The sequence below is a fragment of the Myotis lucifugus genome, unplaced genomic scaffold (genome assembly GCF_000147115.1).
Source record: "Myotis lucifugus unplaced genomic scaffold, Myoluc2.0 scaffold_54, whole genome shotgun sequence".
Lineage (NCBI taxonomy): Eukaryota > Metazoa > Chordata > Mammalia > Chiroptera > Vespertilionidae > Myotis > Myotis lucifugus.
This window is the reverse complement of record NW_005871102.1, coordinates 5,863,753-5,887,304: the sequence shown is the minus strand read 5'-3', so window position 1 is coordinate 5,887,304 and position 23,552 is coordinate 5,863,753. Positions and strand designations below refer to the sequence as shown.

At 48.8% G+C, this 23,552-nt stretch overlaps 1 protein-coding gene across 1 annotated transcript in view; it reads right to left on the bottom strand.

Moving 5' to 3' along the window:
• Positions 1-23,552, bottom strand: part of CACNA1E (calcium voltage-gated channel subunit alpha1 E) — a 259,356-nt gene that overhangs the window by 157,051 nt on the left and 78,753 nt on the right. The window contains 3 exon segments of the mRNA XM_023753932.1: positions 19,876-20,057; positions 21,201-21,353; positions 22,681-22,784. Of these exon segments, the coding sequence (XP_023609700.1) occupies positions 19,876-20,057; positions 21,201-21,353; positions 22,681-22,784 (439 nt within the window).

The following is a 23,552-nucleotide window of genomic DNA, read 5'->3' as shown; positions in this document are numbered from 1 at the left end:
TGGTGAGTGCTCCTCTGAAGGAGAACAGACAGAGTCTGGGTGTGCCTTGGTTTAGGGTGGATGCTCAGGGAAGATTTTCCTGGGGGGCTGTCCTTCAGACTGGGATCTAAGAGATGAGTAGGAGTTAACGAGAAGGGAGAGGGCTCCCGAGGGGAGAAACGCCCATGCATATAGAACAGCAGGTCCAAAGGTTCTGAGGTTGGTGTCTTGGGGAAGGGGGTGAGGGGTGCATCATTCTGACAGAGGCTACCATGGCCACAGTACAAAACCAGAGGGCCTCCGAGGCCAGAGGCTGGCAGAGGCCATGTGCCTTTGAGGGCCGTGTTAAAGATTTCTGTCTATATTTCAAGTGCAGCAGGAATCCAATAAAAGGGCTTGCGAAGGACAGTGGCCTTGGGAGATGTGCCGTAGTTTTAGAATCATTCTGGGCTTGCAGAGGAGAGGAGGGACTTGAAGATTCTGTCAGCGGGAAAGCCTGGGAAGGACGGTCAGGGAGGTGGGCGCTGTCACCTTGGGGAAAGGAGGTGGTGGCTGATTGGCGTAGTCACAGTGGGTGGAGGCCTGGGGACGGGCTGGGATATACTTTGGAGGTGGCATCCTAAGACTTGGTGTTTGATGGGGACAGAAGGTGAAGGAGTGGGGGGATGACATGGAGGCTTGTGGCTCATGCACCCAAATAGATGGGGTGGGGAGACTGGGAAAAGGGGCCGGCAGGAGGGTCCAGACATCAGGTTAAGGCTCGTTAATGCGGGGTATTTAGGAATGGTGCTCACAGGAAGCAATTAGCCATATTACCCTGGAGCTCAGAAGAGAGTTCTGGGCTAGAAATATAAACTCGAGTCATCAGCATATGGTCAAGGGACTTCCAACTATATCCCCAGAGAGAGTGTGTGAAAAGAAATGAGGGCCCGAAGGAGAAAAAGCAACCAGAGAGAGACGGAAGGACAAAGGACCTCGCATGCCACGAAAGCCGTGAGCTTCAAGAGGAGTCGCGGAGCAACTGCTGCAGATCAGTGAGAGACAAAGCATCACATACGAGTCTATGTCCATAGACCCCAGGTCACATGGCTGAGTTTCACAAGCTCAAAGGACCTCCAGTTCACATCCAGCCCACTGGCATGAAAGTCTGCCCTAAAATCGCCATCTGCACGCATACCCGTGAGGTAGAGCCCGAACCCTCTGCTGAAGCTCCCCAAGACATGGCCCCTCTCCCCAACCACATCAGAACCAGGACAGGGACGCCCAGGCCCGCCTTTCAGATTCTGGGCAGTGGCGAGTGCTGCTCTAGGGCCCCTGGGAGGTGATAGAAAGAGCCGCAGAGACAGACAATGCGATCTGTGCTGGATCCCGAGCTGCTGGGAACACCGGGTGCTGATTAAATTTTCATGCCTCCTGACAGATTCTCCCCCTGCCTCTTTTTCCCTGTGTTTTCTTTTCCATTGTTATTCCTGTTTCAAATGCATAAAGAAGAGAAAACAATAAAAGGGATTCTCTTCTTGCATGTGTTTTGGCTTGAGGTGTTAGTGCTGGCTTGGGCATCGCTCTGGTTTCCAGGATAAGTGGTGCCATAGCACCTGGAAAACGGAGTGTGTGCACATGCATGCACCACACACACACACATAACACATGCATGCATAGACACAAACATATGCACGTACCACACGCGCACACATACACATGTACAAATGTGCACACAGATGCACACATTCACATGTGTGCACACACTCACACATTTGCACACATGCACACACCACTCACGTATGCACACATGGATACAAACATGCGCACACATGCACGCACCTACGCTCACAGGACTCTTGCCCCCCTGCTTTCTGCCCCTGTTCCTCACTCCCTCCCCTGCTTCTCTCTCTTCTTCAGGCAGCTCTGTCCTTCCTTTTGTCCGTGTTCTGCCTCCCTCTCCCCAGCTGCATTTTCTTCCTCATTGTTCTAATTTCTCTCCCTGGTTAAGTGCATGAATGCCGGGGCATGCACACCCACTCAGAATTACTTTCTTTTCTCTCCTTCCTCCCTCGCTCACTCATTCTCTGGACAGTTATTATTTCCATCTCAGAGAAGAGCTATCCACTGGCTCTGTGCAAAGACGAAGGCTAACGGCCCGGCCGGGTCCCCATGCTCAGAATGACAGTGGGCCCCTCTTGTCTCTCCCACACATGCGGGGTTTAGGGCCACTGTCCCCCCTTGTTCTAAATCAGACCGAGAAAGATCCACGATTCCCTCTGACCTCCATTAGAAACGCCCTCCTGGGCTAAGGGACGCAGCCCTGGGCCGAGTCCCCACCCCGGGGAGAGTGGAGTGGCCCAGAGAGGCCTCCTGTCCTCCCTCCAGCTGGAATCTGGGCTCAGACCCAGGGCAAGGTAGTAAGCACAGTTCTACCTCAGTCCCACAGGAAGCGTGACAGGCGACCCAATTTCGTAGCAAGTGACTTGGCAGCCGCTCGCCCTTGTCATTAGTATGTGGCACTGGGAGCCTAATTACAGCGTGAGGCCCGACGCCGAGAAAAAAACACGCCACTGGCCCCGATGGAATGCTGCCTCCAGGGGCCAAGCCAACCACTCCACCTCTTCAGTTCCCAGACATTCCCCAAGGACAGTGCAGCAATGGGCTCCTTCTCCCAAACACCTCCACAGCCCCCCACACACAGCACTGTCAGGCCGGCCTAAAGGGCGCCGTGCTCTGTGCTGGACCCAGATCCATCTGGGGAAGGTAATAGGGTCTGAGGGTCCTTATTACGCCCCAAAAGGAAGGCTGGCAGAGGTGCAGCGGGTTCCCCAAAGGCCCACACTCTGGCAGTGGATGGCACCCTGGTCTGAGGCAGGGCCAGGGTAAAACTATTCACCTGCTACAGGCTGCAGGTGATGCAGGGGCTCGAAGCTGGACATATGGGTACCACTCCTGGGCCGCAACGAGGAGCTTCCTTTCCAATCAGGATGAGTCCAGCCAACGCTAGAAGCCCAGGCCCTCTCTTAAAATCTAAGGGTTGTGCGTCTTCTACCACCACTCTCTGCCTGGGCTGCCTTCAGAGGTCCTCAAGGAGGCTGCTGCCGACCTGATCGCCCTGCCCTGGGCACCTGGTGGTGATCCAACACATCACCAGAGATGGGAAGGCAGGCAATGGGCTCCTCCAATAACCACAGAACCCTCCCAGGGTCATTAAGAATTCCTCAGTACAGAGGATCAAAGGTGAAAAATGCTTAACAGCATCTGATTAGTCTTCGAGCGTCCCAAACCCTCCAGGACGTTCATCAAAAGGACAGTCCTACTTTAACATTCTCTCTTATGAAAATACCAAAAAATAAAAATAAAAGTGTCGTGAGCAAAGCCTCCAACGAGGAGCAGTGAGAGTGGCAGGGAGACCGGTTCTCTCTTGGAAATACTAATTACAGTGTTCACACACGCATGCCTTGTCAAACAGTTTTCACACACAGCTACTTCCTACAACAAGATCACAAATCAAAATACAACACGTAAGCATATCAAACAACTGCTCCCAATGGCCCTGTAGCGCTACTCATTTTGAGACCATTGTAACACACGGCTAAAAGCACAGACTCCAGGGACAGACTGCAGTGGTTTGCTCGGCTGTAAAACGGGGATATAACAGTCCTATCTCAAAGGGTTGTTGGGAAAATCAGTGCATTTCTATCTATAAAAGGGCTTAGAACACTCTGATTCCCCACCGTGGTCCTTTCACAACCCTGTAGAGCCCCAAGGATATAAATAAGAGGTCTCCCAATTCTTAAGGCCAGTAGGTTCTCTTACCTCCAATTCATTCACAGATTCAAACTCTCCCCAGCGGTGTTTGAGGCGTGCTGTGGCTCCAGCTCAGAACCTGGATGAAGGCATCATGAGGACCCCTTGGGAATTCTGATCTCCTCCCTGTCCCTTGGAGACCCCATATTACCTTCATGGATAAATATGGGTCCTGTGCACCCTCTAATGAATGACTGGTGCTTTTGTTAATAGCACTCAAACTGACCTGGGATGGTCAGTTTACTAAGGACACCGGACACCCAGGTGAATGGCTCGAACACGCTGGGGGCCAGCTGGCTTCTCACATGGCAATGCTGTTCTAAGAGCAAAGATTAGGTCCCTGCCCTAACCAGCTTGGCTCAGTGGATAGAGCGTTGGCCTGTGGACTGCAAGGTTCCCAGGTTCGATTCTGGTCAAGGGCATGTACCTTGGTTGCAGGCACATCCCCAGTGGGGGGTGTGCAGGAGGCAGCTGATCGATGTTTCTCTCTCATCGATGTTTCTAACTCTCTATCCCTCTCCCTTCCTCTCTGTAAAAAATCAATAAAATATTTTAAAAAAATAGGTCCCTGATGGCAGCCACCCAGATCACAAATGCACTGGCCACCAGAGAACTGGGGAAGTAACAGTAACTGTAAGAGAAACAGTGCATTGACCTCCGTCTGACCCCATGAACTCTTACCATCAGTTAGTCATTCAGCAAACATTTCTTGAAAATGTACCTTGTGCCAAGTATTGATCTAAGCAGCAACTATTCATAGCAGCAAGTGAGACAAATTCCTGCCCTCTTGAGGTTTATACTCTAGTGGGCTAAGTTAGCCTTCGGGTAAAATAAATGGATAAAATATACACTGTGGGAAACAGGTATGAATAACGATGTACAGGTGAACATATAACAAATGTACACAAATCAAGATCAGATGGGAGGGAAGAGGTAACTGAAAGCAGCAAAGGGATTATAAAAGGAGCTACAAGTTCGGAAAGGGAGCATTCCAGGCCTTAGCACGGTGTCTAGTTTATAGTCGGCCATCAATAAATTTTGTCGAATGAAAAGAAGTACAGTTATAGAAATAAAAACACGGCTTTATAAACAGCATCCTCCTGGGGGGAAATGTAACTTTGATAGGAGAAGAGGAGCAGACCAAAGGAAAATAAACCAGACCAGAACAGATTCCGACCAAAGAGCGCCCTCCACACCTGAGAGTCTATCTGTCCTAAACAAGCTCATTGGCTGGTACGGGAACTCCTATTTTCCGTCCCTATGGTGAAGTAGTCCCTGTCATAATCAAGAAACTAGCCCTAGAGCATGTTATTATCCTGGTAACTTCCTCAGAGAAGTGATAATGCTAAATTTGGGCTAAATTCCCCGAAGAAATAGCTGTAAGAGAAAACCCCCAAGTTGTCACTGCCTTAGGAATAGCCCTACTGCTGTGCAAATGACAGATGAGGTTGTAGTTTCTCAGGGCTCAGTCCTTGTCCTATTCTCCATCTATGCCTTCTTCCTATGGGACCTCAGCCAGTCAACCCTATGACTCTAGAACCATGAATACATTGATGCTTCTCCAATGGCCATCTCCTGCCCTGCTCTCTCCTCTGTGCTCCAGGTTCATCAGACTCAAGTCCCCAAGCGCTAGCTCCTCATGACATCTCTAGCTTGGATAAACAATAGGCATCAAACAGGCATCTCCAATTTAACATATTTCCCAACTGAACCGCTGACCCTGCCCAACCAACCTATCCCTTCTCTAGGCCCCCGTCTTGGTAAATGGCACCGCTGTTAACACATTAATGTAACCGAGGAGCCCTCATTGGTCCCTCCCTCTGTCTCTTATGCAACATTAAATCCACGAACAAGTCCTACCAGCTCTACCTTCAACGTACATCCCAATTTGACCACTGTTCACCGCCGCTGGCATGACCATCCCAGACTCACCACCATTGCCTTCTAACCACATCCACTCCTGCGCCACTGGGGCCGGCTCTCCCCAGCAGCCAGAATAATCTTTCAGCGTAGATTGTGTCACTCACCTGCTCAAAATACTTCAAAGATTCCCTATCAAATGCAAAACAAAACCCAACGAGACCCACTGTGCTCCGGCCCTGACTCTCTCTGCCTTCCCTCTCCACACCCCTCTTGGAGTGCTTTTCGTTCCTTGAACCCACCAAGCAACCACTTTGCCAAATATGCCACTGGGAGGTTCCCTACGAAGCCCAGAATGAGTCCATTGTCACAGCACTCGAGCCACAGCACGTTATCACGGCATCCAATGCACACAGTCCGTCTGCTCTCCTTGAGGGTGGGAACATCTCTTTCACCATCAGCACCGAGCACAGGTCCTGGCAGTCAGGAGGCACTCTACAGTTTGGGGGTAACTGGAGTCGAACTGAGTTGCCCAATCACCTACCAACTCCCATACTGCTCTAACCGATGGCAGCAGGGAGTAATGGAAGAGCCTGGGCTTTTCTAGTTAGGTTCCGATCCAGGCTTTCCACCTTAATAGCTGTACAACCCTGGGCAGGTCACTTCACTTCTCTGTGCCTCAACCGTCTCATTTGTCAAACAAGGAACCACCAGAGCCCACCACAGGATTATTGAAGAATTAGAGCTCATACATGTAAAGGGCCCAACAGTGCCTGGCACACAGGAGGTATAAGATAAATAAATGGCAGCTAGTATTATTATTTATGTGCTCCTTGTCTCTCATCTCTCTTTTGGGCATTACTTAATCTTCAAAAAGGTCCCAACAAGGTGTGTTTTGTTCCAAGAGAGGAGAAGGAACACAATGAGAAAGACATAAAGATGTATGAATGGGAGGAGTGACAGACTGAAGCCATGGGAAGCAAGGTGACTGACAGCAGCAAGAGACGCCCTTTCTCCTCCCGAGCCAACCTCCGCTCAGCACCGCACTGCCCATGGCTGCAGATCCACAGAGGCGCCGAGTCCCCACAGAGGGCATAGCTGCTCTGAGTGCCGGGTGGGTCTCATAGAAGAGATGGGTCACCACAGCAGAAAAGGATATGCAAGCTCTTCCAAATTAGAACAGGAATTTAATTAAACCAGGAGAGAAAGGAGAGATGGGGAGATGATTAAAGTCCAGGATATTTCCTTCCTTGGAGGCAAGGGGAGGAGGCAGGGCAGAGCTACAACTCACCCCCTCTCATGCCCTGCCCCTTTCCTCCCTGCCCCTCCCGCCCTCTCCTCCACACCCCTCCTTCTCCCTCCTCTTCGGACACCTAGACCCCCAAGCCCAAAACCAGCCTGTGCAAAGCTCCCCCTCAAGACATATGTGCTGCTGACTCATGCTCCCAGCTTGTGACAAAGCTTAAACCTTTGAATGCCTCAGTTATTACCTTTTCTCGCTCTTTCTACTTCATCTTGCTTCACGTTATGAATTATGTACAGTACTTCTGGTGCTCAAGAAAGACCCTTTATCAAATCTGTACAAAAGAGAATTTGTGAGCGATTCTGATCCACCAAGAGCTGCTGGAGATGACAAAAAGCTGCCCAGACCTGCAGGGAGCTGAACTTGAATGTGCGCACATAGGTGCACGCCTGGGAGGATGAGACCCCTGAATCCGCATCTGGGTCCAGTGACCACAGTAGGCCCTGAGGACACTCCCTTACCTGGCTGCCTCTGTTAGGGTGCACAGGCCCGGCACATTTGTGATCATGTCAGGCACCAAACCTGTGGGGTAGCTCCCTGCAGACTGTGAAAACTGCAGTGCTAGGCCAGGCCTTCATTTATTTATTTACAAATTGTAAATCCAGATACATCCCCAGGTGGCTACTTCCCAAGTGCCAGAGACAGAGAAAGCTCTAGAAGATCCTTTAGCCCAGGAGCTCCAGGTATGCAAGCCCCACAGCACACCTGTGCTAGACCCTCCTGATGGGAGGACCCCACATTGTTTCCTGGGGCCCCTTCCTCTGAGTCTCCTCATCCCAACCTCCCACTTTTCTCCCTCTTTACCGTGCACTCGTCCACTTCCCCCCCTTGCTGAAGACGCCTGCGATCCAGTTTAAATAACCTACTTTGCAATTTATTTAGCCCTAATGCAATAAATAACTTGGTACAAAAGAGAGGCATGCGCCCTCGCTCTCGCTGTCACACACGCACACACAGACTAAACACAGGCAATTACTCTGCGGTAACTTCTCCCAGGCCCCGTGTGCTGACAGTCACAGCTGCTTCTAGGAGCTCAGGGTGGCAGGTAAGGTTCCCATTCCTGGGTAGATTGAGGTCCTGAGGGAAGACCAAGGCTGCTGGCTCAGTGAGGCAACAGACTCTGCAGTTCCAGGAGGTGCGTTAGATGCCCGCCTCTTTGGGGAGCATGATCTTTTTAAATATATATTTTTATTGATTTCAGAGAGAATAGGAAAGGAAGAGAGAGATAGAAACATCAATGATGAGAGAGAATCATCGACTGGCTGCCTCCTGCATGCCCCCAATGGGGATTGAGCCCGCAACCCCGGCATGTGCCCTGACTGGGAATTGAACTGGTGACCTCCTGGTTCATAGGTCGATGCTCAACCACTGAGCGATGCTGGCTGGGCCTGCTGTTTTTATACAAATTACTCAGGGACGGTGGCTCTAATTACTCAAGGAAATGGCTCAAAAAAGGTCATGGCATTATGATGCTCTGTGCACAGAGGAAAGAGAAAGATGCCAACAATGTTTTGAATATATATTCCAATTTTCTTCCAAGGGACCCAGTTGGTTATATCTGTCAAAACACACTGAAGGACGATATGTAGAAAATGTGCATTGTGGACTCAATAATAGAAACCCTAACATAACTGTTCAAAAGCTTCAAGTATTTTAAAAATACCTTAGATTTCTAGAGCATATCTCAGTGCACAAAGCACTTTCACATGGGCATGCTTACTTAATTCTTACAGTCGTGATATGAACTTAGTACTGAAGTGGTGCTCTGATGTCACAGAAGAGGAAAATGCGTCTCATTGAGGTCACGTGACTTGCCCAAGATCACAGTGTGGGGGCGGGGGGGGGGGGCGGGTAGTAAAAACAAAGCCTGGACTCGAACCCAGTCTTCTGAGCACAATTCAATGTCCAACACTGCCTAGTCCTATGGTACTCACTGTACCAGCCTAATCGGTCTGCTAAGATATTCATTCTTCAGTGACATGTCACATAAGCAACTAGTAATTCCTGTTGAAATTAATGTAAAAGTTCAACGTTGCCAGAATGAAAAAAAGAAAACTCTAGCACCAAGCTGACAGCCAAACTGTGCGTCCACAAGTAAGTTATTTATATCCATATAATTACATTAATGGATTAATCTATTAGCTAAATAAAATCCACATTACCACACGCTGTTTTAGCTTTCACAGATCAGAGACTTTTCACAAAATGAAAACGAAAGAATCCAGGCTGGCAATAGGCTTGTTAACTTTGTATTTTGCCAAGAAAGACCACTGTCATTTTTTTTAAAATTCACCTTCAAGTTGAACAAATTTAGTCGTGAAAAACTATAGTGTCATTATTTTCTCATTATGCCAACCTGGTGAGAACTTTATCAAGGGCTCCGTCCCAGCCACTCGGGAACACGCTGCAGATAAATGTCAGGTCTGCCCTGCCGAGTGTGAAGCGCAGTCCCGAGCCCACCTCAGAATTCGGCTGTGGCTGCAGCACCAGCACTGCACCGACCAGTCCCAGGCTGCGCAAGTTAGCAAGAGCAGGGATGAATGCTAAATGGTATGCAATAGCCATTTTCATAGCAATACAGGTATGTTTTTCAACATGTACATAATAGAAACAACACTATTTCTAAGCCAAAGCACATGTTATGAGAACACCCAGGACACAGAACAGGAAACATGATGGGAGAATTTGCCTTCTGTGTCTCTGAAGGAACCAACCACTCTCTTTGAATAGGAAAAAACAACAACAAAAAAACCCTGCTCACTTAGCAGAACCAAGTCTTTACCTGCACAGCACACAGAAGCAAAAAGTCATAAAAAGATCACTCGCACAGGAGGGCTGAGTGTGTTTTGCAAAGCGCTTTCGTATGTTTCAGCTCATGTAATTGCTACAAGACTCTAGCGGTAGGAACAGCAGGCGGTATGACCCCTATTACTAATGACTACACGAATGCACGTTTATTTACTCAGCGAGTGGACACTTAAGAGAGGTGTGTTGCCTGCAATCTCGGGGCTCATGGCAGAAGGGGATCTAGTGGCCGTGTCCTGATCCTCACTGTGGGTACTGGATACCAAGCTGATATTCACAAAGGTAAAAATAGGAGCTTGTAAAAAGGTCCCAGTCAAAGGTGGATTCAGCAAGAGGGTGATTCAAGAAACAAACATGGCAGGGGGGGGGGTGCAGGGGGGGAGCACAAAAGTCTTCAATTTGGGTGCTGTTTTGGTCATGTTTCATCACAGAGACAAGGCATTGCTTTTTCTTCCTTCTGCCCCAGACCCCTAACCATCTCCCAGATCACCTAGGTATGGGTCTCTTTAAGAGTATTTCAGAGCCAGGTTCCAAGCCTGAGAGGCCAACTGTGTCCCAGGAGCAAACTGCTAATTACACACCAACCCTCCGTAAACACTCGAATAAATCACCATCCCGCTGCTGGTTGGTTTTCTCCTTCTACCTGTCACAGGAGGCAGGGAGGTGGGCTAGAGTGGAGCAGGAAGAGCAGCCAGCAGTGATGGGGGCAACAGCCAGGGTTGGCGTGAGCGATGCCCCCTGCTGACAGCAGCTCACTCATCTGAGTACAGAGCCCTGCTGCCCGTGCCGAGGCCCCTCTGCCGGGTCTTCGGTGCAGTCAGAGCATCGGTGGACACTCACTGAACACTTACCCAGCTCTGGGGAAACGTGCCTGATGCGGGAGGTGGAATGGCATTTCGATAGGGAAGAGGACGGAGGAACCTAACAGGCAACAACCAGTAGGGGACTCTGGGAAAAGCCAGATGAGGGCTACTAACATTGGATCCAGGGGAGAGGGCTCAGAGGAAAGGTCTCCTCTCCTTTGAATTTCTCAGGGACAGTCAGGGAAGACTTGGTAGAGGAGGAGAAGCCAAAGTTTTAGAGGAAACACTGAGCTCAGGCAATTCAACGAGCATGGATACAAGACCGGCAACGATGCAAATGAAAGGTACAAAGTGGCCAGGCAGAGGCGGTCTGATCTGTACAGCGGGCAGGGGAAGAGGAAGCTTCGCCTCTCTGCAGTAGGTGAGTGGTTGTCACAAGATGGTCTGAATGATCATGTGACACCACAGTGCTTCCTATGTACCATCTCATCTCAATTCTCACAACTCGATGAGGTGGGTGCCATCATCACCTTCATTTTACAGGTAGAGAAATGAAGGCTTCGAGGTGAAGTAAAGTCACACAGGGAGGAAAGGTGGGACCCGGATTCCTAACCCTTGGTATCGCACCTCTAGCACAGAAACCATTTTTTTCCAACAAGATCTTCCTCAGAACCACTTACAAAATGCATATCACTTACAAACATGGACACCTTCTGGCATAAAAGTATTTAACATAAATATGTTTATAATGATAATAGAAAACATTTATTTGATGTAGCATCAATCACTCCAAATATGAGGATGTTTTTAGGAGGGAAGAACATGTGAAGCCGGGGTGAAAGGTGACTGTTGCGAGTCCAGAATCAGCTTTGGCATCCGGTTTACTTCTGTATTTTGTTTTAGCTTCACGGTACTGAGAAAACCCTGAATCACACAGAAGAGCTAGAGTGTGCTCACTTATATCACTTGATGTGAGCAAACAAGCTCAGGCCTGACTTTTTTAAAAGACTAACACAGACTACACATTGTCTAATCAATAGCACATTGACACCAAGTTCAAATGAAGGCGGAGATAACAAAGAAGCTTTAGAACAAGGTCTGCACGGAACGGAATGAAGCCGCATGACCATGGGTGGTCTCCAGGGGCGAGAATTTGGTGTCTACCACATGGATTATGTGTGACTTTTTAAATTAGGGTGGCTTTCTTTTTGCAATGTTCTACTTCCTCAATTCTAAGGTATACCTTTCTTCACAGCTGAAGGTTTTAGAGCTCAAATATAGGCGTGTGTAACATGCAGAACGTAGTAGGGTTTTTGTGCTGTTATTAGATTTGTAGTAGGTCTTATCAGGGCTGTCTATCTTGGATTCAAGAAAATGGGGCAGTAAAAAGATCTATTTCGAAAACAGAATTTGAGACAAATGTGGTAGAAGCCACAAAGCCATCTACGGATCTCAGCTGGCAAGTCCCCTGCTCAGGGCAAAGGCAGTGACCTGGGGATGGAAGATGGAAGAAAGAGAGACCCAGAGGGCAAGGGATGATGGCAATGCCAGTGGGCCTTGGCCCTCTTCCCTGAGATACCCCTGCGCATCCGTCACTTTATATTAGACAAATACTGAATCCAGTTTGACCTCATGGAGACCCGTCCAGTGGGGCAGGGGGCAGGGCGAAGGCTCTTTCTTCAGTATTTTCTCCACTTTGCTACCCGACTTGCCCTCCCCAAGCCTGGTGATGAAGGTCACGTGGAACAGTGGCTCTCAAACGTCAGCGGCCTCAGAACTACAGGGAGCTTGTTACAAACACAGGGTCCTTCTTCCTCCTCTGGGGCTGCTGGTTCCTCAGATCCAGGAAGAGCCCAGGAATCTGCAATTACACTGATTGCCCCCAAGGGATTCTCAGATGGGCCACAGGGAAAGGGCTCAATAAATACTTTTCCAGAGAATGATAAATTGAGGGGAAAATGAACAGAGACCTCTTGGCTTGCTCAGTGTGCCAGCGACAGGCACGGTGCCATCCCTGTCTGGCGAGATTCTGTAAGGATTTGGGTTCCAGAGTGATCCAGTGGAAAGTGTCTGAAACAGCCACTGAATCACCAACACACCACTTCAGTCCATTTCTGCCCTTGAATCCTAAGGCCTGGTGTCGACTCAAAACAGAGAGATTATGGGCTGAGACCGCATGACACGTCAGGCACCCGAGGCCTCTGGTCTCAGATCAGAAATTAAACTGCATATTAGAGTGGGCTAAAGAAAGGAGCCCTGAGCCAGCCCGATGGCTCTGCTCAGACCCGACTTGGAGACTGGCCTGGTGCGTGGTATGAAATTCAGGCACCTGATCAGGAGGCAAACTTAGCATATTTGGAATAAGCCCCAAACACGATGGCCTCTCTGGTTTGAGGAATTATTAAGATGGATAGGAAAGAGTAGGAATAATTTCAGGGCGGAGCCAGCTATCCATGGAAAAACATGTGTGAAGGAGAAAAAGAAAACCACAGTTTCTTCCCGCGGGGGGAGGACTGTGGTCCAGGCTCCCGGCCCAGCAGGGTTGAGAGAGAGGACAAGTAATTAACATGGAGAACAGGCTGCCAGAGGCAGAAGCAGAAGCTACAAACGTAAATGTGTTTAATAAAGATGTAGACAGACACTCCGAGGAGGAAAACAACATGACAGAGGACAATGCCTGCGAGGAACATGGGTGGGCCTGGTGGGCGTCAGTCCCCAGAATTTCCCCCAAGTTAGTGTTCTGAACCGGGCTGGAGCCAGGCGCCCAGGAGTGCCACCTTAGAGGGCTCAGGAGGTGTGCGGACCGTTCTGGGCACAGCTTACCCTGCACCTGGGCACACACTCACCTCGTTCATTCACTTTCCACACTCATTCTGCTTCTGCTGGAGGCAGTCTGAGCAGATTAGAAATCCGAACATTTGGTTTCAGAACTCACTTCCTACTTCCTCTGTGCAATAAGACAGGTTTCTCAACTTACTCCACAGATGGAATTTGTCCAGGAGATTCAAGAATAATATTTCCAAAAGGGCCTGCAATCCAATTGATTCTACTCCCTTTCCACATTCTCTGCCCCAAGCCCACTGCCATGCTAAGAGCCCAGCCTGGACCCTCTGGCACGTTGTTGCACTCCCCTGGCAAGAACATTCTGGTTAAAGCCAACTCTCCATCTACGTCCTGCCTGAACCTCAGTGGCCAAATGTGGCCGGAGGCAAACACGTCGCAATCCCCGGTCTCACTGTAACCTCGTCACCCCTAACCCCCAATGGGCCCTGAATACTGGACGGCAATCATATCCCCCTCCACTTACTCCCTCACTCTCCTAGAAAACGACTTCACACCTTCTCCTCAAACTTCCAACATCCTCCTCCTCTCACCCTCCGCTAAGGTCCTTACTTCCTATTTCATTGAGAAAATAGAAGCACCAGGAGAATTTCCACAAGCTACCATCCCCACGTCTGCATGCCAACGCCGCAACCCTGCGCCTTCCCTCCGGGCTGTGATAAAGTGTGGAGCTCCGCGCAAGCCCAGCCCTCCACGTGGGCTCTGATGGCTCAAGCCCGTCCCTTGTCATCTGCTTTAGGAGGTGGCTCCACCAGCTGCCTATCCTCTCCTTCATCATCAGTGATTTTTGATCTTGAAGGATTCATTCTCATCAGCAAATGAATGGCATTTCCCCCTGCCCCATTTTCTCTGCTTCCCTTTCAACCAAAATTCAACACAAAGGTCTGTACTCGCTGTTTCCAAGCCTTTTTGAAACCTTCTCCAATCAGGTATCCAGCCTTCAACTCCACTCAAACAGCTCCTGGTACCTGAGGGTAGTTCCTCATCTGTCATCGTAGGTGACCCACTGGCAGCATTTGACTCCCGTATCACCTCTGTCTCCTCTTTCCTGAAGCCCTCTTTGCATTTGGCCTCCAGGTTGGCACACTCCCCGACTTTCGCCTCTCCTCCCTACTGTTCCTTCTCCGCCTCCTCCCTGATAACTCCTCAACTCACCAACATATTAACCTTGAATTTCACTTCTGGACCCTCTTCTCTCCCAATAGTTACAGATTCACTTCCTTTCTGTCTTATCCAGTCTTGTGGCTTTCAATACCATCTACACACTGAAAACTCTGCCTAGACTTCTACCCTCGTCTCATTTATTCAACTCCCTCCTGACACCACCATATCATGAGCATCGCAAATTCTTCATTCATGTCCAAATTCAAGTCTTAATCTTCCTCCCAACCTATATCACTTCTCAGCCTTCATGGGGAAAAGGGACAGACTAACTTCCAGGATCCACCTGTCAGCCCCTCTGTGTATAAGGCAAGTCACAGATGAACAGACACTAGTATCAGATTCCAAGGGTCACCTATATGGCAGGGTCCCAGACTCCTGCAGGGACACGGGAACAGGGCAGTGCAGACAGGAACGTGGGGAAAGAAAAGCCTATTCTAGAGCAAGGCTGATCCTGGACACAGGAATCTACACATTTTATGAACCATATTCCTGATCAGCTTGTGCACTTACTGCTCTAGCACCATAGGATGATGGGAGGCTCTGGCCCCCTATTTGTCAAGTGAGTTTTACATAAGTTCTGTTCCCGGGGCATGTGGAGGAGGTGGGCAAGGGGGGCAAAGATGTGCAAACACACTCCCTGGTCTTATGGACTCCAGAACCAGCGGCGTTCTCTGTAGATACCATAAAACCAGAGAAGCTTCCGAAGTTGGAGATGGCATTTTCTTCATCAATCTCGGACATAGTATTACTCTTAGGCATGCCACACATAAGCAAAATGTCAACGAGGCAAAAGTGAGTCGCTGTTCACCATTTAACAAATATTAACCGTGTGCAGCTGGAAGAAGGCAATTTAAAGGAGAGCCATAGGCATGTTACAGACCAAAGGACTCCTGAGGACTCAGGAAGACTCTCGGAAAGCATCCAGACTACAGTTGCCTCTTCTTGCCAAAAGCCAGTAAAAGCTATAAAAATCTCTTCCACCCCAGCAGCATGGAGCGTCCCGGGCAGCCATAACAGATGCAGCTGGCGTACCTGCATCGCTGGAGAAACAGCAGGTCTCCAAGAAATGTCTGTATCTGCATAAGTTTATCAACACCAAGTGAGGAGAGAAATAGCTCGAGCTACAGAAATACAGGTGAAAAAATACTGGACTTTAAGAGCCCAGATGAGAGGAAATGTGAACAGAGACTGGAAACCTCTGCAACCTGTATGTGTCCTCATAACACAAACAGCAGATGACACACACCCAGGATGACGACAGAGAAATAAGACCAGAATCAGGAGAAAGCCAGTTCTCGGGGTCCCATCTGGCCCAGGTGATGAGGGTTAGGAGCTAATTCCTGAGCCACAGTCGCATCTCTAGAGGGAACAGCATAGATTGGAGAGAACATATTGTATTGGCGAAGGAACCCCTATCCAAATTAGGAGAAATACCTGAATTAAACTAGTAAGAAGAGGGGAGACTTTGCAAGTTGAGGAGACTTTTGTTTGGAGAGATAGTCAAAACAGGAAGAAGCAGCCAGCGGAACCACACACTGCTTTGCATTCTTCCTACCACAAGAGGAGAGGGAAGCCAAGAATACAGTTGGAGTTTGACCAAGCAGAGTGGAAATTTTGGTAGAGACTAGCTTGAGCATGGAGGACTCGGGTTGCCATGGCAATGAGAACCTTCCTGCCCCTTTTACAATAATGCATTATAAGGAGAAAGCTGCATGCAAATGAAGTTAAGAGTAATCAGTGGCAGGGCACCACAAGGTCACGGGAGGCATTTAGGAAGAGTCTGTGCAGCAGATAAGCGATGCAAACACAGAAAAGCACTTAAGTTGTATATGAAAAGGTTAGGCTGAGTCCACATGCTTGCCAGAGCTTCTATGTACAGAGTAAACTTGAAGGCTCTCCTACTGGTCTGGGCATAATTGGCGCCAATAAATCTCCCATATTTGTTGCTGCCAGTGAATAGAAGAGGTGCTGGACCAGGAACTAGGGGCTCCCCTTTTCCTTGTGGCCGGTATGAGGAAATAGCAGCTGGATGCATTGAGCCTTCCTAGAATGGGTGGCAGAAAAGAGACATCAAGCTACATTTGTCCCTTATGGTGATGGTGGTGGTGATAATGGCACAGTGAGCGATTTCTGGATCTGTAGAAACATACATATATAGACATGTATTTATACTAAGTTGACGAGTTGTTCATTGTTCATTCCATGGTGTGCAACCAGTTCTAATACATATGCAAAATGTTGTCATTACAAAGCTCTGAGTTTATATTAAAAGAAGAAAACTACGCAGGTAGTGTTGACATGGACTACCAGAATCTGCGATTTTCAGCCAAGATCCCAGGCATCTCTCATCTCACACTTTCTTTCAATGGGCAAGAGCTCACTGAAAGGATTGGTAGGTAAATTAGCCTGTACTCTTTAAGTCATTTTTCTCCCACTCCCTGACCCTCTTTCCTGTCCAAGCTGAATAGATGAATTTGGGGAAATTAAAAGCTTGCATGATATAAATTAAAAGCCCTGTGCCCACCACTAGGAAGGGTCCAGTACGCTGAACCTGCTGCCCCAGGAGCAGACAACCTAACTCCAGAGCGTGTGTCTGCTCCTAGCAGAGAGCACCTCCTGGGGCTGCTTCACACCCCAGTTCCCTGCTCAGATGAAGCCCAGCCTTTGCTGGTCCTCTCTTCCCAGGGAGCCGGACTTGGTCCTTGTGCCACTGGCTGAAAACAGGAGCCCTTTCCATCCAACTTCTCCTGAATCGAGGCGTAGTCATCCACCTCACTATGGCCATCGCCTCTGCTGTGGACTCCTGGCTCCGTGCCCTGCCCCTAGATCCAAGGCTTTGGAAAGTGATGTCATCTCAAAGTGGACATGAGGTCATTCTGCCCATGAGCAGCCAGCAGCTTTTTGGAAACCAGCCCTACAGCTCAACTAGCTCCCTCGACACTGGATCTACTCACGGGGTAGCAGGAGGCATTCAGTACAATGAAATTCAATGGCTGGGAGCCCATGAGTGACAGGTTTCAGAGGATCTGCAGCTTGACCTCCTTCTCCCCACTTCCTTGGTGGCACAAAACTATAGACGAGAGCAGGGTTAGTCAGTCTGTGTGACCTCCATACATATGTTGGGTAGATAACTAGGGAGAAATGGAAATGTGAAGACAGCACCATGAGAACAGGGATCATGGTACTCGTTTTCTCCGTTTTCCTAATTCCTCGCATTGTGCTTGCAATGTAGTAGATGCTCACTTAATATGTGTTTAATGAATGAACAAAGAAACTAACAGAAGTGATGAGTGTTTCTTCATCTGTGTTCCTGCCTGTCTCAATATCCTCTGAGCTTGGCTCTGGAGGACCAACAGGTCACGCCTGTATCTCCAAAAGCAACACTTCTCCTTTCAGGCTTTCCATGCATTTATCACATCACTTAGGTGAGTCTACACGTATAATTGGATTACATCACTCCCAAAGCCCCGCAAATGACACCCGCCACTGTGGGGCCAGTGCTGTCATTCCCAGAGGCGCCTGGCTGATCTGAGTGACATGGCCTCAAGACATCCTTCACATCTCCAATGAGGAGTGACAGCACTCATCCATCTTGCCTTCCTCCCCTCCTGCCTGCCACCCCACCACAGCTGGCGAGAATCCCAGAGTGTCCTCAAGGTCTTTCTAGGTCACACGTAACCCCTGAGCTTGCTGGGCATAAGCTGGTCCCGGGGACTTCTTCACTGTCCTTTCGACCTCTAGCTCAACAGCCTGTGACTCCTTTCTGCCAGCTCCATCCTGCCTTGCTCAGCCTGTATGGGGCTGGATCCAGGTGAGTGATGGACATTCACTAAGCACCTACTTTACAGGCTTTACGCAAACCCCGGCTCCTTGGGCACTACAATCTGGTGGAGTCTCTCCTGAGATTGAACATTTCCTTTCCCTCCAGTACAGATTATGCCCAGAGCACCTTCTAAAGGGGCTTTGCATAAGCCACACTCTGCCCCACCTAAAACATTCTATGCAATGAAACTAGGTTAAAGGAAACAGAGGGCACCTTAGGGTAAAGGCAGCTGTGGGAATGCAGGTAAGAGGAATGAGCGTTCCAAAGGTATCTGACTGCGGGTGGGCTGCTGGCTGCATATGAGGGTACAGACCTTTGTAAGCACCTACTCACAAAGGCAACTTGCCCAAATGGCTTTGCCCACCCAGGCTCCTCGGGCATCAAATCGCACCCACCCCGGACCCTGTCTTACTTTATTTTTAAAAAAATATATTTTATTGATTTTTTACAGAGAGGAAGGGAGAAGGATAGAGAGTTAGAAACATCAATGAGAGAGAAACATTGATCAGCTGCCTCCTGAAGACCCCCTACTGGGGATGTGCCTGGAACCAAGGTACATGCCCTTGACCGGAATCAAACCCGGGACCCTTCAGTCTGCAGGCCGACGCTCTATCCACTGAGCCAAACCTGCTAGGGCTCCCTGTCTTACTTTAGAACTCAGACCTGCACCACGCCTTTCAGTGGTCACCTGCCTACCTTCTGGCCCCATGCAGGAATCCTAACATCCCCGACAGCCAGTCAGTTGTCTTGTGTGCCCACTCAGAACCTTTCCAACATGTCCGATCATATGAATCATGAGGGGCACTTGTAAAAAGCTCACCAACTATTCACACCGTGCATAGAAAGGGCCTGCGCATCTGAATATTTCACCAGCATCCCTAGTGAGTCTTACCGTGAGTCTTACAATTAAGTACGTTTCTTATGTGCCTATAATGCAGCGGTTCTTGACAGTGGTTGAATGTTAGAATCAGCTAGGAAGCTTTAGAAAAAAAAATCAATGACAGGCCTTTCCCCCTAGCTATTCTTATTTAATTTGTCTGGAGTGGAGCCCAGGGGGTGTAAATTTTTAAAGCCAAAGTGCAGCCAGGGTTAAGAACTATGGCAATATCTTTCCAGACCAATGGTAAGTTCTTGTAAGTTCTTGGAAGACAGTAACCAAGAAATATGTACCCCTTACCGAACCCCACCACCACATCAAACCTGTTACAGAACATACTCCATAACTGCTGAGTTGATCTGACTTAACTAGCTGTTCATCCATCCAATACGCGTTGTAATTTCCTGTATTAAGAAGCTGTGTACTTTCACTTAGCAAGTGGCCAGAAAATGGAGGCTAAGATTTCCCATGATTGAGTACACACACACACACACACACACACACACACACACAGGCACACATGCAGGCACATCCCCAACCATCCCTTTCCCCAGACGAACCAGCCCAATGCAGAAGCCTCACGCCCCAATTCTGTCCTCTGCCCCCGCCCCTCGCCAGCTCTACTCACATTGTACAGCACGGTGGTCCACCCTTCCATGGTGATGCACTGGAAGACAGTCAGCACAGCAAAGAGGATGTTATCAAACTGGGTGATCCCGTCGTTGGGGCCGATCCAGTCCCTGCATTCATAACCAGCTGGGCAGCCCTGCACGCCACACGGGTGAGGGGGGTCAAATCCTTCTAGAATACCTGCACACACATGTGGAGGGAGGGGAATAAACCACATGGTGTTTAGCATGAGCTGGAAATGACTTCAGGAAGCCACAAGCATGCAACTCGATTTCCCACAGAAAGGTGTGTCCTTCGTTGTCTCAGGCTCCCTCCCATCTCTGGCCTCTCTACACATCACGCTCCGCATACCACGTGTTCAACCCAGTGTTTCTCAACCTCCTCTGAAAATGGAGTCATTCCTGCTCATGGCCCACCTACTCTCCACGGGCCACAGCCTCTACCGTCACCTGCGTACCAGAAATTTACAGGACGGGGTCACACAGAAAGGTCTGAGGTGAAGGCAGAATCTCACTGATTTTCTAAACCTCAGACACTAGGATAGATCCTGAGTTCTTTCTGGGCCTCTTGGGGACCATCATAAGCTACAGTCCCCTTGGTGAGTCTTAACTCTTTTTATTTTTCTGGCCTAAATTCCTGGTCTTGAATAAACACAAAAATCAGAAATCAAAATCCAAGTGTAAGGTGTCCTTTAAAGATTCTGTTCATAAAAAAAGAACACAGTACCTAATTGGGCTCCTTCAACCTCTCCCCATCCTCTTTCCTCCTAGGGCACGCTACTCAACTTGCCAAGAACAATGAGATATAAAGAGGTAAGAATTTGGAGTCTGGGTACCCCCCAGCCCCCAAGGCCCCCTGCCAAGCCAAGCTCAGAGCTGCCTCCGTCCCTCCACACTGTGTGTGGGTCACAGCAGAGAGGGAGGAAGGTCATGAGATGGACCACGAAGGAAACACGTCTCCATGGAACTCCTACGTCTCCCTGGCCTGTGGGTTGAAGAGGCCACTGTACACAGGGTCTTTCTTCAGACAGACAGTTTCTGACAGCCTCCCGATAGCCTTCTACCATGCATGGGGAGCTGAGACCTCCTGTTTGACCTCCTCCAACTGTAAACCTAGGAGGTTATTAGCTTTGCAATTTCAACAGGGATGTTTAGTCTGGGCTGGTTGGGCCTCAAAAGATCTGCTGACTAGGAAGTTTCTGGTTCTCTTTGTAGGGTTGGAATAGAACATACTTTTCCAAGCTGTCTCTCATTAAGGCCCTGAAATGACCAGTGACCCGAGGGGAGAAGAAGGGAAGAAGCAGGAGACAGTCTGGGAGCGCACCTGAATTGTTCATGAAGCATGCGCGGTGCAGCTTCCCGCTGTAGAACTCCAAGCCGATGATAGCGAACATCAGGATGGCGAAGAAGAGCAGGAGGCCGATCTGCAGAAGGGGCACCATGGCTTTCATGATGGACTTCAACACGATCTGCAGGCCTGGAAGGAAGGGAAGAGGATGACAAACGGAGCCTCACTTGGCACCCCTGCCAGCGTGGGCTCAGTCTCCCCTCTCCCAGGAGGAGGGCAAGTGGTGCAGGGAAAAGAACCATTGGTCCTGAAATGGCAAAGACCGTCTGCAAAGGGATAACCAGGACAAGTCAAGTCAAAGCTGCCATCCCGACTTCCCCCATGGATCAGTCCCTTCCGTCTCCTCACCCTGACCTTCTTCATTTATTCCACCCGTGTTGTCTTTCAGGCTCCTCTTGTAGGTTACACTCATTACAATGAGCCTGTGGGTCCTCGCCCTGCTGGGCTGTGAGTCTTGTGAGAGCAAGGTCAGAGTTCATCTTCCCCAACCTCCTATCTCAACCCCGGCCATCCCAGTCGCTGCTGTGAGAGCAGACTTAGTGTAACCAGTATTCATAAAATATCTCTGACCCGGAAATTGTACTTCTAGGATTCTAGCCTAAGAAAATAACCAGAGATGTGAATAAGATCGAAGCAAAAAGATGTTTGCCCCAGCACTATTCCCAGTTGGGAGGAAAAACTGCAAATAGCCTAAATATCCAGCAACACAGCAATGGCTAAACAAGTCATGACCCCTATGACAGACTATAACACGGGTTTTAAAATTATATTTTGGAAGAATTTTTAATGTCAGGAAAATTGAATACTTATGGCAGGATCTAAAACTATATGTACAGAATGATCACAACTATATTTAAAATGTACAGAAAAACATATACAGAAATGTTAAAAGTTCTTTCTGGCCCTGGATGGTGTGCTCAGTGGTTAGAACATCAGCCCTCACACCCAAGGGTCTGGGGTTTGATTCCCAGTTAAGGGCATGTATCTGGGTTGCAGGTTCGATTCCTAGCCCCAGTCAGGGTGTGTGTGGGAGGCAACCAATGGATGTTTTTTTTTCTCTCTCTCTCTCCCTTGCCTCCTTCCCTCCCTTCCACTCTCTCTCTAAAAAAAAAATAAGTCAATGGAAAAAAATATCCTCAGGAGAGGATTAACACAAAAGAAAAAGTTATTTCTGATAAGATAATGGGTGCTTTTCATTTTCATGTTACATCACTTCATGTATTTTCCCAAGTTTCTATAAAGATCTTTCATTATGTTTAAATCTGAAAAAAAAAGCTGCTAAGTTTCAAAAAGAAATGTTATATCCGGTTGTTGCATCCACACTGTTTATTACCAGGGGAGCTAACTCCCAGGAGACACTGTCTCTTATTTACCCCACATTCTCTTAGACGCGGATCAGATGAGGACATGTCAGGGAGTCTATTAGCAGAGTAGAAGGAAGAAAGATGGTGCTTACTGGGTATCCCTGACACAAGCTTCAGGGGCCTTAGGACACGCACGGCCCGGAGGGTCCTCAGGTCCACATGTGTGTTGAAGTGGGTCCCCGCAGTGGCCAGGATGCTGCAGACGGAGACACAGAGGGTCAAGGTTAGCAGGGTCTGGCTCTCTTCCCTGTCCCAGGGGAGAAGCTGTGGTAAAGAAGGATCAGGCGGGAAAGCACACTGAGCTGACGCCAGCTGTGTGTGGGCGCACCTGTGCTGGGGTGAATCACCAGTGGTTCCAAGTGGAATTAAATTTAGCCCCATGGATTTCACTTTGCAAAGAAGGAAAACGTATCATCAGGTCAGAATCCTAGTTCCAAATCATGATCTCCAAATCAAGGTCTCTAGCTCCTGCCCCATGCCTGTTCCCTGCACTGCTCTCTGCTCCTTGCAAATCTCCTTCCCCGCTTTCCAACCCACCAAAGCCCTCACATTTTTTATTTCAAAATTTTCTTAGACTCCCCTGTCTCCTATCTCCTTTAGAAAATTCCCCTGGATTAAGTACAATAAAGGAGTAACTCACCCTTCTCCATCTTGACACTTAAATTTAGACAAATCAGTCACACGGATGGGATGCTTATAATTAAGGAATAACTCTACTGGTCCCCATATGGCATATTTATACTTGTCCAGAATCACTGTGTAACCTGGGTTTGGTTTCTTTGCTTCCATTTTTCCACATTCCAAAGCCATAGCCAGAAAGAAGTGCGTGTGCACACACACACACACACACACACACACACACTATAAAAATCCTATTAAATTGTAGACACCAAGTTCCTTGTCTTGAGGAGACAATTTATTTCATATAACCTCATGACACTGCAGATACTTTGGAGAGACAAAG